This window comes from Rattus norvegicus, chromosome X (assembly GCF_021556685.1).
Source record: "Rattus norvegicus strain SHRSP/BbbUtx chromosome X, alternate assembly SHRSP_T2T, whole genome shotgun sequence".
Taxonomy (NCBI): domain Eukaryota; kingdom Metazoa; phylum Chordata; class Mammalia; order Rodentia; family Muridae; genus Rattus; species Rattus norvegicus.
In genome coordinates this window covers 106,771,854-106,788,490 of record NC_141554.1, presented here as the reverse complement: position 1 = coordinate 106,788,490, position 16,637 = coordinate 106,771,854, and the positions used below count along the sequence as shown (strand labels likewise).

Below are 16,637 nucleotides of genomic sequence, written 5' to 3'. Positions count from 1 at the left end.
ACATCACCTGGAATACTCTGAAATTACAATCCTTTTTCTTTGTGAAATACTTGATAAAATAAGTGAAAATACAAGTTACAGACTGGGAGGGGCATGACATACAACCCATGCAACAAAAATGTTGCTATATAGAAAATTAACTCTCGGGGCTGGGGATTTAGCTCAGTGGTAGAGCGCTTACCTAGGAAGCACAAGGCCCTGGGTTCAGTCCCCAGCTCCGAAAAAAAGAACCAAAAAAAAAAAAAAAAAGAAAATTAACTCTCAAACCTGAACAATAAACAATACATTCCAGACTAAAATGAACAAAAGGTAGTACTAAAGCTTTTCCAAAGAGGTCATACAGTTAACAAACACCAAAAATTGATGTGACATTATTGGCCAATTGAGTAATGCAAGAGTAATGCCATGGGAAAAGAGAGATCATTATGCCCATATTAGAGTAGAAAACATTAGTAGAAAAGAATAGCATCCTAGCTTGGTAAACATAAAAAACTAAATCATTTTTGCATTACTAATTGGTAATGTAAACTGTTTTAACTCCTTTGGAAATGTAGTTTGGCAATATCTTAGTATTTTAAATAGGAATCTATGAGGTCTGCTGGTGCATGTCTGTAATTTAATCACCCAGCAAGCTGAGTTTGAAACCAGCCTGGGCTACATGGAAGTCCCTGGACTCCAAACCCCAAAACAAGTACAAAAATAAACATTAGTGTATAGACCAAAATCCTCAATATTAAACATGTAGATCATAGACCCGAAAGAATAAATTCAAGTAGTTACTTGTAAACTATTTTTCACAGTAGCTATTTATTGGGTGAATAGTTAAATAACCCATAGTAAAATCAAAAATGCAACAGTCTCTCTATGACATTAAGTAAATGAAAAACGAATTTCAGTATATACAATATATGATCCAATTGGTGTGGTTTGAAATGAGGAGGGCTTTAGCAATAAAGCTAGTTTAGTAGTTTCCTGTAGTTAGGAATGGGGAGTTGTTATAAAAGGATGATAGGTGTACTTCTAAAAGGGTGACCTGTGAGTGTAATTTTGGTAATGGATTTTAGCCTACCATCCTTTATGGTTGATACATGTAACTGCAAATATGCTAAAACAGCATAGAACTAACGGTGCAGATACACCTACAAAAAATTGGAAATGTCTAAACTAAGATCAATATCCATTATTGGTATAGATGTCTTGATTATTATATAATAATTTTGCAAGATGCTATCATTTCTTAAAATTGGGTGAAGGGCACATTGGATTTCTTTTTTTTCTTCAGTATATTTTATTGTTGCAATAATTTATTGGTCAAGTTCTACAGGATGGGAACTTTTGTATATCAGCATAATCAAGTGATTATTAAATAATTTGATATTAAATTCAAGATTTTGAGGTACAAAGTTGGTAATGTATATAACAAATATTAAAATAAAAAGATAGAAGCAGTCCATCTGTATTAGCTGAGGAGATAGAACTTCTGAAAAATAAGAAGAGAAGGTGGCTTATTTCTATTTTGTGAAGAAAGAAGTGGATATATTTGGCCTGTTTTGAAGACGTATGTGTTTCATCTTTAAATAAAAAGTAAAAGCACTAATAAATTCCATAAACAGAAAGATAAACTGTCTATTTTCATGAATGACAGTAGCCCATTCCCTTATATCTGTTTAGATTTCATGTACACTGCTAGGAATCACCACTGTGGAATAGATTGCCTCATCCAAGAAGGAAAGGCAGCACACATCCTAGTAGAAAACATGAAAGTTTAAAGATCAAAGACTTTTATGACTCAAAAATGGCTGTATCCAAGGAACATGGTATATCAAAATAATACTTGCTGACAGAAACTCATAAAAGGACCTAGTTAGTAAAACTTGTGTTAGAAGCATTAGTTCCTCAGACATAATACCCTAATATAAAAGTTCAAAATGTGAAGTTATTTTGTATATATCATTTACTTAATAAATAGGAGGCCATGCCAAACAGATTCTTCCAGCACCCTGCAGTCCGTACCCATTACCACATATACATGGCATACCCTGCTCTCTGTCCTAAACTTCTCAGTTCCTGGGTCTAGATTGTGTTCCCCAACTGCCTTCCCTATATAATCCAGCCATTTGGTTGCCAGGCCCTTTCATCCACCATTTACTCTAATATATAATACATTACTATAGCCCAGACACGCATGCACATGTAAGCATTCATACATGTGGATTTACAATTATTTCAAAGTTTGAAGAAATTTAATTTCATTTTTAAAGGCAAGAAAAATACAAATCCCATTCATGCTGACTCTTTGGTGAATTCATCCTGGGGAAAAAACTTCTAATTTATTGTTACAGTCCATGTAAGAAAGTTGTGAACCATCACGAGGCAAAATAATGGTTTTTATTAAAGCTGGTAACTGAGAGTAGACTTCTGCCACAAGGAACTCTTGGTCCTAAGCAAGGCAGGGAAGGGTGTATAAAACTCCAAGCCGTGGTTGCATCATACTAGAGGCAAGCAGAGAGTCAAAATTTTCAATGGTTTCAGCCTAATCAATTAAAACAATTTTGTTTTCTATTGTAAAGCAATGGAGAAGGTACTGTGAGGTGTTGAGAAGAAGTTATATTCTTTTGTTTTATGATGAAATGCTCTATAGCTGTCTGTTAAATCCATTTGGTTCATAACTCCCGTTAGTTTCTCTGTGTGTCTGTTTACTTTCTGTCTCCATGATCTGTCCATTGATGAGAGTGGGATGTTGAAGTCTCCCACTATTATTGTCTGAGGTGCAATGGGTGCTTCTAGCTTTAGTAAGGTTTCTTAAAACAATGGACTTTTTGAAACGTCAGATGCAGATTTTGGCAGCTCGTTATCACTTACTGAAATTGCATAGAATCTAAGACACAATTTTGAAGTAGAAAAGTAAGCTTCTGTTTAGTTGGCTGTGTATATTGCTACTTGCTGACTGTTTTTTTTTTTTCAGGTCTGGAGATTGAACTTTGGGTCTCACACATGCTAGGCAGGCTGTCTCCCAGTGTGGTACAGCCCCAAGTATTTTTAATTCATTTTTTTAAGACAGAGTTTGGATTTATTTTTCCATGCTGGCTTGGAAGTCACTTTGCATTCTAGACAGGTATTACATTTATAATCCTCTTGCTTCAGTTTCCCAAGTACTTGGCATATTGTGGGCCCGTTTCACTAAGTCAAAACACACCAAATTATTTGATATTTAGGGTTCAGAAGGAAAAGATCTCTGGTACGTATCTATCTATCTATCTATCTATCTATCTATCTATCTATCTATCTATCTATATCTGCTTTTTGAGACAGTCTCTCTGCGTAGCCCTGGTTTACCTGGAATTCACTATGAAGACCAAGCTAGTCTCAGAATCATACAGATTCACCTGTCTCTGCCTCCTAGTTAAAGGGATTAAAGTCAAGTACTACCATGCCTGACTACACATTTATTCAAACTGAAAAAGGAAAATCAGATTTTATACTGGCACAAAAGTGATTCGGGGGCTGAAGACATTGCCTCACAAACTTGACAATCGGAGTTCAGATCCTCATCCTCCATGTAAGTGCTGACTGGGTGTGGCAACCTGCCTGTAGTTCCAGCCTTTGAAGGCAAAGTTGGGAATCCCTGGGTGCAACAAGCTTTGGCTTTGACTGAGAAACTCAGCTTCAACGAATAAGGTGGATAGTGGTTTCCCACCTCAACCTCAGGCCTCTATTGCACATGCAAGTACACATGCATGCATACATATGTGGACCCATACACATAAAAAGACACAGATACACACACGGACACACACACACACACACACACACACACACACACACACACACGCGCGCACACACACACACACACACACACACATAAAAATGGGAAAACAAAAAATATGGGTAGTCTGACCATATTCATTATTGTTTGACAACACTAATTTTCTAAAAAAAAACCAAAAAAAAAAAGTAATCTGTTGACAGTTTTTTCATTGGACTATATTTATTGCACCAAGATATAAAGAAAAGTATAATTAAGTCAAAATAAAATATTCATGATATTATCCTTGGTGAAAGAGAGAGGGAAAGGAGAGAGAGAGAGAGAGAGAGAGAGAGAGAGAGAGAGAGAGAGAGAGAGAGGAGAGGGAGGGAAAGGAGGAGTCAGATGACTATTAAAAGTATTTTGAGGGGCTAGAGAGAGGGATCAGCACGTAAGAGCACTGGTTGCTCTTCAGAGGACCAGATTTGGATTCTCAACATCCACCTGGTCACTTTCTTTGTATCTCCAACCCAGAGGCTCTACTCTGCCTTCTGCTCTAGCTCCCTCTTCTGGTCTCGTTCGGTACTGCATGCATGCTACATAGGCATATGCAGGCAGAACACTCATACACATAAGAAGCTTAAAAAGATTAAACAAAACTCTTTTTTCGAGACAGGGTTTCTCTGGAACTCACTCTGTAGATCAGGATGGTATTGAACTTGGACATCCCCCTGCCACTCCCTCCTAAGCAGTGGTTGGCTAAAGGCCTGTATCACCACCGCCCAGCCAACAAAATTTATTTTGAGAGCCATGAAAACAGGGAAATGTTATTAAACTGCACTGTGTTTTATTTTTAAGAGGTAGCTTTGTAGCTCTTTCTAAATGTAATTTTTACTGGAATGCGGTAATTATACTTGGTGAGGCATGGTCATATGAACAAATCATGTGACTTAATCACAAACTTTCCTGCAAATTTCCCCCTTTTCTCTTGCCACCTCCAACTTTGGCTCCCTAAGACAGTCTCACTTGTATTTGCAAAAATAAAATTGCATGTATCGCTATAAAATCCATAAATCTATAGGATTCATAAATAACACAAACACAAGATATTTCTCTGCCTTATTTAAGATGATTATATCTAGACTTTATACATTCTCCTACACATGGTCTGATTTAATTCTTTTTTATAACTGAATCAAGGTCCATTCCTAGGTATGAATCTGAGGTACATTAAATTAATATCCTTCAGAAGTACTTGTACATGTAAGTTTCTTGTGAAATCATTCACAATAGCTCATTTATGCAATTAGGCTAGATGTTCTCTACAGGTGAATAGAAGAAATCCAAATTTTTCCAGAATTTCCTGTGTTAGTCAATTGCAATAAGCAATGTTCCACTTAAAAATAACATTGAACTTATTACCATCTCCCTGGTTCTCATTGATCACAGCACAAGTGAGCCTCGACCCAACCGTCCTGTTTTCTTTTTCTATTTGGAATTCATCACAGAAATTAGTGACGTTAGGTTTGTCCAATGTCTGTTCTTTGGAAGTAGGAAGAGCAGGCTAATTATGACTTCTTTACAAACAAACATTCATCTGTGTGTGTATGAGTGGGTGGGTGGGGTCAGAGGACAGCATGTGAGAGCAGATCTATCCTTCCACTCCTGAGACTCCAGGCTTGGAATCAAATATCTTTACACATTAAGCCACCTTACCAGCTCACCTCCCAGTTTTAAAAATATTTTAAAGAGATTTGTTTTCTGGACAATGTCAGCAGTTCAACTCACTAAATAAAAGAGAGATACTATTTCATGACAGTTTATATATTTTCTTCATAATTCTTCTGACAGTTGATATTGACAGGCTCGTAGTTTGGTGTTTAGGTTCAGGTGAGTATGTGGAAATAAAAAGTAAATTCTTCAAGAAGTGAAAAATGAGAATGAGACAGACTTTCTCACTCAGCATTTTGGTACCATGTACCCAATTATATATATTATAATTATCAACATTTCAGCACTGTCAAGTGGTTGTGCTGAATCTTAGATAGATTTTCATTAGCTCAATGTATCCTATTCATAGCCTTATGTGGTTTCAATGTATTTGTATGTCCACTTTATATTTTTCCATAATTTACTTTTTACTCACATTACATCCCAGTTGCAGGCCCCTCCCTCCTCTGTTCCCAATATGGCCCTTGAAAATCTCTCTCCATTAACCCCTCCCCTTCTCCTCAGACAGGGGAACCCCTTCTTGAGTACCACCCCACCCCGAGACACCTAGTTCCAGCCAGATTGGACACATCCTCTCCCACTGAGGCCCAAACAGGCTGTCCAGGTAGGAGGAAGGAGATCCAAAGGCAGGCAACAGAGTCAGGGACAACCTCCCCCACTCCAATTCTCAGGGGACCCACAGGAAGACTAAACCGTGCACATCTGATACAAATTTGGAATACGAGGTAGGTGCAGATTTTTACTCTGCTGGAATTTGAGCTTAGTTTTTGTTGTTGGTGGTGGTGATGATGAGAGTTATATTTGATTGGATGGTAGGTGTAGAGAAGAATTAAAAAGTATAGAATCAGTGTAGTGGGATTAAAGGTGAACAACAAATGATTAGGGCTTTGTCTGCTAAATGTCACAATAAGGTATGGCCTGGCCTGCTAAATCTGTACCCAGACAATCGCTATGTCTCACTTATAGGTGTTCATTTTTTCATTAATTGGTAACTAACCCTAACCTTAAACTTAACCCCTAACCACCAGTCACCAACTCATAACCCAAAGGCAGGCAGGCGGTCAGGCACATAATGTAAACCTACTTATACTATGGCAGCAGGTCATTGGTCTCGAGGTACAATGGAAGCTAGGGGTCTCGAGGTAGAGCAGGGCGTGGAGGGGTCCGAGACAAGTCAGCTGACTCCGCCAATCAGAATTACCAGCGGCCGCTTTAAGTTGGAAGACGGACCGTTGAGGGGCAGCCGCCACCAAAGACTATGGCGTGCCCACCACCGCGAACTCTTCTCCAGAAATGAGCGGCTAACACTGCTGAGGGAGTGGAAAAGTAAAAAATAAAAACAAAAAACAAAAAACAAAAAACAAAAAACCCAAACCAAAACAACCTCCGGATCTGCCCACTTAGGTAACCCATAATAACATCTTTGAATCTACTAAACTTGTTTGGAACTAAATGAACACGGTAGAGGGATTAATCTGTGATCATCGCTCAATCCTTGCATCTTGTGCATTCATTTCTTCCGAGGTGGAGGTAGCTTCAATTACGTGACTAACCATTTCCTACTTTCTCTTTAAAGTCCACCATACGTCCTTTCACCCCCTCTTCCAAGATTTATATTCCTCAACCAGACGTGGTGGCATTTCCTGGGCAGTGAGAAGATTTTGAGGTCTGTGTCAACTGGGATAACGAAAGTGGTGAGACCTCAACTCCAAAGAATCATATTCTTATTTATATGTTAGTTTCATATGCCATTAAGTTTTATGTGCTAGTCTTTTAAACACAGCAAGGACTGAATTGTCCAGATACTTTCCCCATTTCTGTTGTATTTAATATTCTTAAAAAAAAGTTTTTCACACCGGAAGAGCAAATACGTGCCCACGTACCTGCTGTGAATAAGGGTGATTTCATTTCCTGTAACGGGTTCTTTAGGGAAGATGGTTGTTTTCAGTGTCACTGTGCAACTGCTCACTGACTTGAAATTCACTGATCTTTCTCTTTCTGCCTTCTTGATACTGAAGTTTCAGATGTATGCTTCCATACCTAACATTTTATTCCTGATATTTTTTGCAATAATTTGGACTTGTAAGAAGGTGTTCACAAAGATTTTCTTAATGTGTAAACATTTTATAAAAAGTGAGATTACCAAAACTAGAAGTATAAGATTACTGGAACTAGAAGTATAAGATTACCAAACTAGTAGTTTAACATTGCAGATATGCGGATAACTTAACTATAAATTTCATTTGCATTTGGTGAGTAATTTCAGTATTTTTTCCTTGTATTCCAGGACATTATTCCAGATATTTCATTGAATTTGATCACCATTTTTACACAGTCTCATTCAGAGAGATAGGCCTTCAATCTTCACTGGATTCACAACTCAGACACATTTGAGGACTCTTGGTCAGTCACTGATTTTCAAAATTCTGACAATTTTATTTTGTCTCATTAATGTTTTTACATAATGTACACCATGCTGGTTTTCATATAACACTCACACATATATATTTTGGGTGATTATGAACTGGAAAGTTTCTTATGTTGCTGTGCATACCGCTTCTCTGGTGAAAGTGTTAAGCTTGTGTTCGAGTGTCTGCACTCTTTTTTTGTTGTTGTTGTTCTTTTTTTTTTGGAGCTGGGGACCGAACCCAGGGCCTTGCGCTTCCTAGGCAAGCGCTCTACTACTGAGCTAAATCCCCAACCCCGAGTGTCTGCACTCTTAATTGTATGACTGATCATTTGCCCAAAAGAGATTTTGAACCTTCTCTTATTTATCAGTCAGTTTCGGGACTATTCTCTTCTGTACTTATTTTTCAAAAAGGAAGTTGCACACTTTGTTATAGTGCCCTTTTACGTTCAAGGTAACACACATTTCATCCTTCTTACTTTCAAGTTTTTGATTAACATTTATAGGAATGACACCCTACCATTTCATATAGATTTTCATTTTTCTTTTTCATATTTGAATTAGAAACATTTGTATGACAATGCTGTATTTTATTTAAATATTCACCTATGTTTTGAAATTATAAATATTGCTTCTATGAGTATCTTTAGGCATATCTATTTTTGTATGGTAAAGGTCTCCATAGGATATGTCCAGCGACAGAATTGTTGGGTCAAATTTATGACCATATGTAGTTTTGTTAGACAGTTAAAATTTTTCCTGGAAACATTTTACTAGTTTTCATTTACAGTAGAAATGTATAAGAATTACTGTTTTCTCATAGCCCCATTCACAGAGTATGCTGCCTATAAGTGACATGAATTAAATGATATGCATATGATTGTTTTTATATATATGTACCTAGTTGTCATTAAAATTTGGCATTTAACTAGGAACAGATATTTCATACTGCTGCCAGAATGTTTAGCATGAATTAAATTAAGGAACAACTGAGAAAATGAGAGAAAAAGAATCAACATTCCCAGTAAATCTTAGCTCTATTCCAAATAAAGGAGACTACAGTGCTATAATGATCAATGAAAATATCTGAACACTAAATGACAACTCTAACATAAACGAGGGGATTTTAATGTATACATGGTCTTATTGAATAATGAATATTGTATAATGGTGATACTGTGTGGTATAATAGCATTGTGTTTATGCAACAGAACATTCTTATTTCTAAGAGATAGGGGAAAGTAGGAGTTAAGTACCATAATGTGGGCATTTTATTTGCAGTATATGTTTAAGTTTATCTGCAGGTGAGAGACAGAGCAAGAGATACAACAGAAAAATGCTAGGGACAGAATTTTCACAGATGGTGATTCTGGTTAAAAGTTGTACAACTGTTCATAGCACTAATCTTTCAGACCTTTTGTAAACTTGAGAATTTCAAAATAAAAAATTAAAAAACAAAAAAATTTGGTATTTATTGTTTGTGGATTGTCCTTTTACATTATTGTATTAATTAATAATTCACATCTTCCAGATTTTCATACCAATGTCTTTGGTCCATTGTCTTTCAGTTTTAGAGTTCTGTGGATAATTAGTACATTATCCAATTTTTTGAGATATATACTGGTCTTTGAAATTTTTCTGTTGCCTTTTGATCTATTGTAATTTTTGTATTTTGAATTGATTTCATGTTAATGTGACCAAATTCCTTATTGCTTTCTCTCATTGCCTCTAGAATTTGAGTGCTATTTAAAAAGCTCTTTGCTCCGGTGAGATTAAAGAAGAGTTGTCATATTTTCTTCAAGAAGCTGTGTGGTTAAACTTCTTTTAAAATTACTTCTATTTTATGTTTATGGGTGTTTTTCCTGAATGGATGTGTGTGCATCGTGTGTTTGCCTGATGTCCTTGGAGGCCCGAAGAAAGACATTGAAATCCCTGGAACTGGCGTTATATAGGTGGTTGTGACCTTGTGGGTGCTAAGAAGCGAACTCAGTCCTCATAACCATCTCTGAAGCATCTCTTTAGCCCTTGGCTTTACTGTTTGTTTAAATCTTTAACCTATGGTATATAATGTAAATGGCACATTTTATGGATCTACTTTAAATTTTATTCTAAATAGAGCATCCTTCCCTTTGTTTATTATACACTTACTTACATTGGTGTTAACATTTTATTTTTAGGGTATTCCATTGGGTTGTCTATTCTTTTAATTTTTTTATTTCACTTCTTGCCTATGCCTGTGCACCTGTGCATGCATAGTGCCCATAGAGGTTAGAAAGGGTGTTAGATCCCCTAAAACTCAAGGCACAGATGGTTGCAAGCTACCATGCGGATGCTGGGAATCAAACGTGGCTCTGAAAGAAAAGCCAATTCTTTTACTTAACTGCTGAACCATCTCTCCAGCTCCCATTTTTCTCTTCTTCCAGAAGTAACATGATGTAGTCAATACAGAGGTTTTCTAGCATTTGTGTGTGTGTGTGGGGAATTGGTGAGGAATAAGTCCTTTCTTGTGTGGCTTCCTTTCCACTTATCTCGTCATGTGTATTCTTTCATGGAAGAACTTTGCCACCACATTGTTTAATTCCACAAATTGCAAGCATTTCACATTTGAACTAGACTTATGTATCTACTCAGGGAGAATAGACATTTTTTTAATACTGGCCTTGTAAGGGAAAAATAAAATCATTGCTTTGGAACCCTTAAAATCGAATTTTGAAGCGTTGTTAAACCAGACTTCAGGCACGTCTACAACTAATATTTTCAGCTACTCTGTTTGAATATTTGAATATTCAGCATTTAAATATTCACAGAACAGGCTGACCTTGGATGCTAACATGAAATTCAACATTTGAAACAAATTTCACTAGCGTTTGCAACAGTTTGTGGTATTATCATTCTTGCTTCATGAGAGCGTCCAGCCCCTTTCTTACAAGCAAGTGGAACTTTTACTTCAAACAAAAGAATCACAGCTGTTGACAAAGGGGACACAATTAAACTCTCTTGCTTCACAAGCTGTAAAAGGAGCCCAGGTTTAGAACCTTGAAACACGTTTTTTCAGGATTGCTTGAATATTGTGTCTCTTGGGATTGCAATCCAAAGAAGCCGCAAGTTAATATAATTCTTTTTTGCCTTTGAACAGGGAAATATTTATTTTAGTCGACAAGTTACTCTATCCAAGGACGGTGTCTGAGTGTGTAAGGGCCGAGAGTAAAGTGCCCTATACTAGGTATGTGACAAGAACCAAAATGTTTATTTTCTGATGTTCTTAAATTGTTTTGCTTGGAATTTTGCTCATTTGTTTGATATTTCATTATTTTCTTTTATAATTTCTTATCATTCTATGTTCTGGCACTTACCATTTTTGTGGTATGGAGAAAGGTTATGAATACTCTGATTTTATTTCTTATATATTCTAAGAGTCTTTTTTCCTGCTCTTGTGTCTTTTCTTCTCATTACCAAAGTGTCTGGCCATGCTTCCTTTTCTCATCACTGCTTTCATCTTTCGCCATAAGCTTTGTTGTTGTCAGTGAACTTTCAGATCATTCATATCTGTCACTTAATGCCATTCATTTAGTTGCCAGCTTGTATTAATCACGTGTCTGAATGGGAGTCGCTGTGTCATTTCACAGTTGTCTCAGACTTAAATTTATCATATACAACTATGCTTGTTTTACCCTCAGTTCTCAGCTTTGCATTCTTTCCAGAGCCGAGAGGACTCACTGATCAGTTTCCAGTTTGACTACTTTTTGGTTTTGAAATATGAGAGAGAGGATTAGCCATTTGAATTGGACTTTTTAATGGAGTCCTTTCTCTAAATGGTAGCTGCTTCCTTTAGCATTGGAACATAGTTTTCATATTTTAGGCTTGTTTTGAACACAATCTTTCCATCTGTGGCTTTATGTCAAATTGAAGTCCCTATTTAAATCTCTTCTGTTTGTATCCCTTGCAGTTTTTGTCTGTCTGCTTCATTACCCAAAGTGTATGGGTGATGGAGTAGGACTGTCTGAAATTTTTATCTTTTTCTCTTTGATAATTTTTCCCCTCCATCTTTATTAAATTGGGTATTTTTATTTACATTTCAATTGTTATTCCCTTTCCCGGTTTCCAGGCCAACTTCCTCCTAACCCCTCCCCCTCCCCTTCCTTATGGGTGTTCCCCTCCCCATCCTCCCCCCATTGCCGCCCTCCCCCCAAAAGTCTCGTTCACTGGGGGTTCAGTCTTAGCAGGACCCAGGGCTTCCCCTTCCACTGGTGCTCTTACTAGGATATTCATTGCTACCTATGGGGTCAGAGTCCAGGGTCAGTCCATGTATAGTCTTTAGGTAGTGGCTTAGTCCCTGGAAGCTCTGGTTGCTTGGCATTGTTGTACATATGGGGTCTCGAGCCCCTTCAAGCTCTTCCAGTTCTTTCTCTGATTCCTTCAACGGGGGTCCTGTTCTCAGTTCAGTGGTTTGCTGCTGGCATTCGCCTCTGTATTTGCTGTATTCTGGCTGTGTCTCTCAGGAGCGATCTACATCCGGCTCCTGTCGGCCTGCACTTCTTTGCTTCATCCATCTTGTCTAATTGGATGGCTGTATATGTATGGGCCACATGTGGGGCAGGCTCTGAATGGGTGTTCCTTCAGTCTCTGTTTTAATCTTTGCCTCTCTCTTCCCTGCCAAGGGTATTCTTGTTCCCCTTTTAAAGAAAAAGTGAAGCATTCGCATTTTGGTCATCCTTCTTGAGTTTCATGTGTTCTGTGCATCTAGGGTAATTTGAGCATTTGTTGTTTTGATGTTTTGTTGCTTTCTGCTTCCAAGATAATGATGATTGTGTGAATATCATGTATATTTACAATTTCATTCTTAATGCCTTGTCTTTTTCTAGAGGACATATTGGGTGCCAGGTAGATAGGCAACTGACACTGCCTTCTACTAACTGTTGATTTCTTTCTTTCTTTCTTTTTTTTTTTTTGGTTCTTTTTTTTGGAGCTGGGGACTGAACCCAGGGCCTTGCGCTTCCTAGGTAAGCGCTCTACCACTGAGCTAAATCCCCAGCCCCTAACTGTTGATTTCTAATGGTAGTCTTTTATATGCACACACATAAACATGTTTGCGTATACACAGACAAACCTTTGTATACTCAGAAAAAATAGTTTCTAAACTATATGAACAGTAGAGGTTTCTAGAAGTTTGTTTTCATCACAAATTTATTGTACAACTGATAAGTTTTCTCCATTTCTCACATTTGTTTTAAAGAAGAGTCTATGAATATCTTCTTAGGACTTATAAATATCTCTCACCCTGATATAGGTTTATGATGATGGATGAAAGGGACCCATCTTCGCTTTTGGATCTTGCTATACAGAGTCTACTGAGCAACGAGCTTGTAGCAATTCATTCCCTGGGGGAGATCCCAAGGGAGCTTTTTGTTCCCTTGTTCTCTGCTGCCTTCATGGGAGGATACAGGAAGACGCTGACAGCAATGGTGAAGGTTTGGCCCTTTACTTGTCTCCACATTGGAACATTAAGTGTGCAGGAGCCCCAACGTGAACTCCTGAAAGCCATGGTTGAGAATTTTCAGCTCCTTCCTGCCCAGGACTGTTCTTCTAGGTAAGCCCCCTTATAATAAAGAAGTAGTTAAGACACAGGAGGTTGTGCTGCACACCATTAGTCTCTCAGAGGCAGTAGCTAATGAATACTGAAGATTTATCTGTGAAGCTTTTGGCCCAACACTTGGTAACATATTAAAGGTTAATATACTCAATGACTCAATGCTCATTATGAAATCTATGTTATTGAGGGTACAATTGATGGGTTTACATAACAGGTATTATTACATGGGAGAAAGACTCTAACTTAAGCACTGGAAAGGAATTAAGGTGAATAAAGATGGGGGAAATAATTAAAGGAGGTTGAATTTTCATGAGACAGGCTTGTTGGTATTTGACATAAAAAGTGCTGACCAAGTCCCCACATGCCATTGTTGATCCTGTGAGATTTTACCTTAAAATTTGTGTACTGACATACATAAAAATATATATGTATACATATACATATATATATTTTAGAAATTTTGCATATATCTTAGATGTCCTATCTTCTCTTTTCCCTATAGGAGTCCTAAATTGAGGATCCTAGACGTGAGGCAGGGTGTTGACTGCAGGACAACATGCCCTGAATTTGGTATCAGATCTCCAACTTGTTTTCACGGCTGTACTCACTCTGTTCGCTCTATTCTGAAGTTAGAAAGCCAGTGCAGCATTGTAGACCTAAAGCCTGCGAGTCAGTCCTTAAGGCCGCCAATGGAACTACTAGTAGACCTTTCCCTTGATGGTACCTTGAGAGAAAGGGAATTTTTTGCTTTGCTTCTGAATAAAGTTGAGCAGAGCTCAGGGTCTTTGCACCTCTGCTGCCGAGATCTACAAATTGATAAATTTGTTTACGCCAAAAATGCTCTGAAGTTCCTCGATCTAGCTTGCATCCAGAACCTGGCAGTTGATCAGGCTTCACTGAGTGAGGTTACCACTCTTCTGGCTCACATGGTCTATCTGGACAGTCTGAGTCTCTCTAAAATCACTTTTCGATCTTTGCATGGGAAAGTCTTCCGAGTGTTCCTCAACTATCTTGGGAGGATGAACTGCCTAAAAGAGCTCAACCTGTCTTCCTTTAGCCTCACAGATCATCTGGACAGCCTCCTCAGGTGAGGGAGTTGGAATATGTGTGTACCTGTGGTTCCTGAGCTGACTGTTGAGACAGAGGGGAAATCATTGCTACTGTTCCCCGAGAGCGGCTAAACCTCTTTATCCCTTCCATCTCTGTCCTCTTGAGAGTCTGAAAGTAGCCATGCCAGAAAGTGTCTCTCACAGTCTGAGAGAACAAGGTTTCAAGAACCTTAGTCAGCAGCACTGACAGGTACTGTGCCCAGTCCAGAAATATAAAGGGGGAAAGAACAACACAGTCCTCCTTTAGCAGTGGAGAGATGAAGAGGGGGAACTGGAAGACTTTATGTTGTGTCACAGGTACACGTACTTATAGCCATATACCCATAGACGGATGTCAGATGATTTTCCTAATTTGAAATCTCCAAGGTTCAGGCCATGAATGTGGAGACTGCCATTTATGGACTGGCCAAAGGGGGCTTCCAGTTGGTTGCTCCTTCTGTTCTATCTCTTCCAAGCGGGTGAACTAGTTCCACATTTGATTGTGTTATAATTGCAAAGTAGATTAATTTTCCACTAAATTTATTTTCCACTAAATCTTTGGCATGAACTTGTATCATAACATACTGTGAAAATTCCCCAGGATACAAATTCTGAGAATACAAAAGAAACGTCTCAGAGTCACACATCTATGGAGTGAATTAAATCCACTATTGTTAGCTGCTGCGATGAATGTGTGCAAAACTGCTTATTCTAGATTCCTCAGGCTGCTTTGCTTCACCTGACATTCATCTTAATTTTTCTTTTCTCTCCACAGAGCCTTACCACCTAATTTGGATTTCTTGTATCTACCGTTCTGTGATATTTCTTACAGAGATCTCAAATTTTTATCCCAGAGTGTTCAGGCCACCCACCTAAAGCTGTTGAATCTTAGTAACAACCCAATGTATTGGGATGATTGTGGGCCTTTTCAGATTCTTTTGCAGAAACTCTCAGATACCTTGCAGCATTTGGCCATAAATCATTGCCATTTAACGGATGCTGTACTCTCTGCTATTCTGCCAGCCCTATCTAAGTGTTCCCATCTGCGCGTGATTAGCTTTGTCTCTAATCCCATTTCAATGCCTATGCTCATGAGAATCCTTCATTACTTAACACCTTTGATGGAACTGAAATATGTGATTTACCCTATCCCTATACATTGCTATGAACAATGGCATTTTCATGGCAGCTTAGACCGGCAGAAGCTCGCTGATGTCCAAACACAACTGAAGATAATGCTACAATCAGCAAAGAGGAGTGACATGAACTGGATCACTTATTCTCAGTAAACTACCAAGTTTAACCCAATTTCAACCCAAATATTTGACCTGTTCACTGTTCAATATTCTTTTCTTGAGCACCCAGAATCTGATGTATGATTCTTATAGAATACTAAAGTTAGGAAGTATAAGTGATTGATTAAAAACATTAACTCTAAGAAAATGGAGAACTTTGAGAGTCCCTTTGTGTCTCTTTATTGTTCTTGATCTCCACCTTACTGGCTAAAGTGCGGGATATATGATATGTAATGAATACATCATGGTATGCTGTATGTTTCATCCACTCATAAATACTTTAATACCAATGCAACTTTTCCTGGATTTGTTTGTAGAGTAGGAGGTAACTAATCTCTTTTATGAAGCTTCTTGTAGTCCATTTGTTTATATGTTTGATTTATCCTTCTACTGTTTCTTAAACCACCACATAGTAATGTTAATTTACCCATTTGGACACCAAATTTTGCCTTTCTTTTCTTGTTATACTCTGTTCAATAGGAAGTAACCTCCACATTGTTGAATATGTACTCAACAGTTCATGGCTCAACTATCACCTCTTCAAAGAGCTTATTCTTTTATGTCTGTTACTCTGTTCTCCGACATGGAATATACCAGAGATAATTGACTTTTTTCTTACTTGCAGAGGTTTCATTGTATGGTTGCTTAGTTAGTCCCTTCACTTTGGGACATTGGCTGGGTAGCTAGAGCATTGTATAGAGTCTGTGGCATAGAAATGCCGTCTTACTTCATGAAGGCCAAGAAGCAGAGAGAAAAATGTGAGTTCTAGGATTCCAGTATA

General features: G+C 37.9%; 1 protein-coding gene across 2 annotated transcripts; it reads left to right on the top strand.

Moving 5' to 3' along the window:
* Window positions 1-6,722: 6,722 nt before the first annotated feature.
* Window positions 6,723-16,019, top strand: Pramex1 (PRAME like, X-linked 1). Of its 2 annotated transcripts, NM_001433157.1 has the most exon segments (7): window positions 6,723-6,880; window positions 7,053-7,142; window positions 7,764-7,879; window positions 11,020-11,106; window positions 13,171-13,470; window positions 13,976-14,560; window positions 15,337-16,019. In NM_001433157.1, coding segments are annotated over 3 exon segments (1,395 nt in total). In that variant the 5' UTR covers window positions 6,723-6,880; window positions 7,053-7,142; window positions 7,764-7,879; window positions 11,020-11,106; window positions 13,171-13,174; the 3' UTR covers window positions 15,851-16,019.
* Window positions 16,020-16,637: the final 618 nt, after the last annotated feature.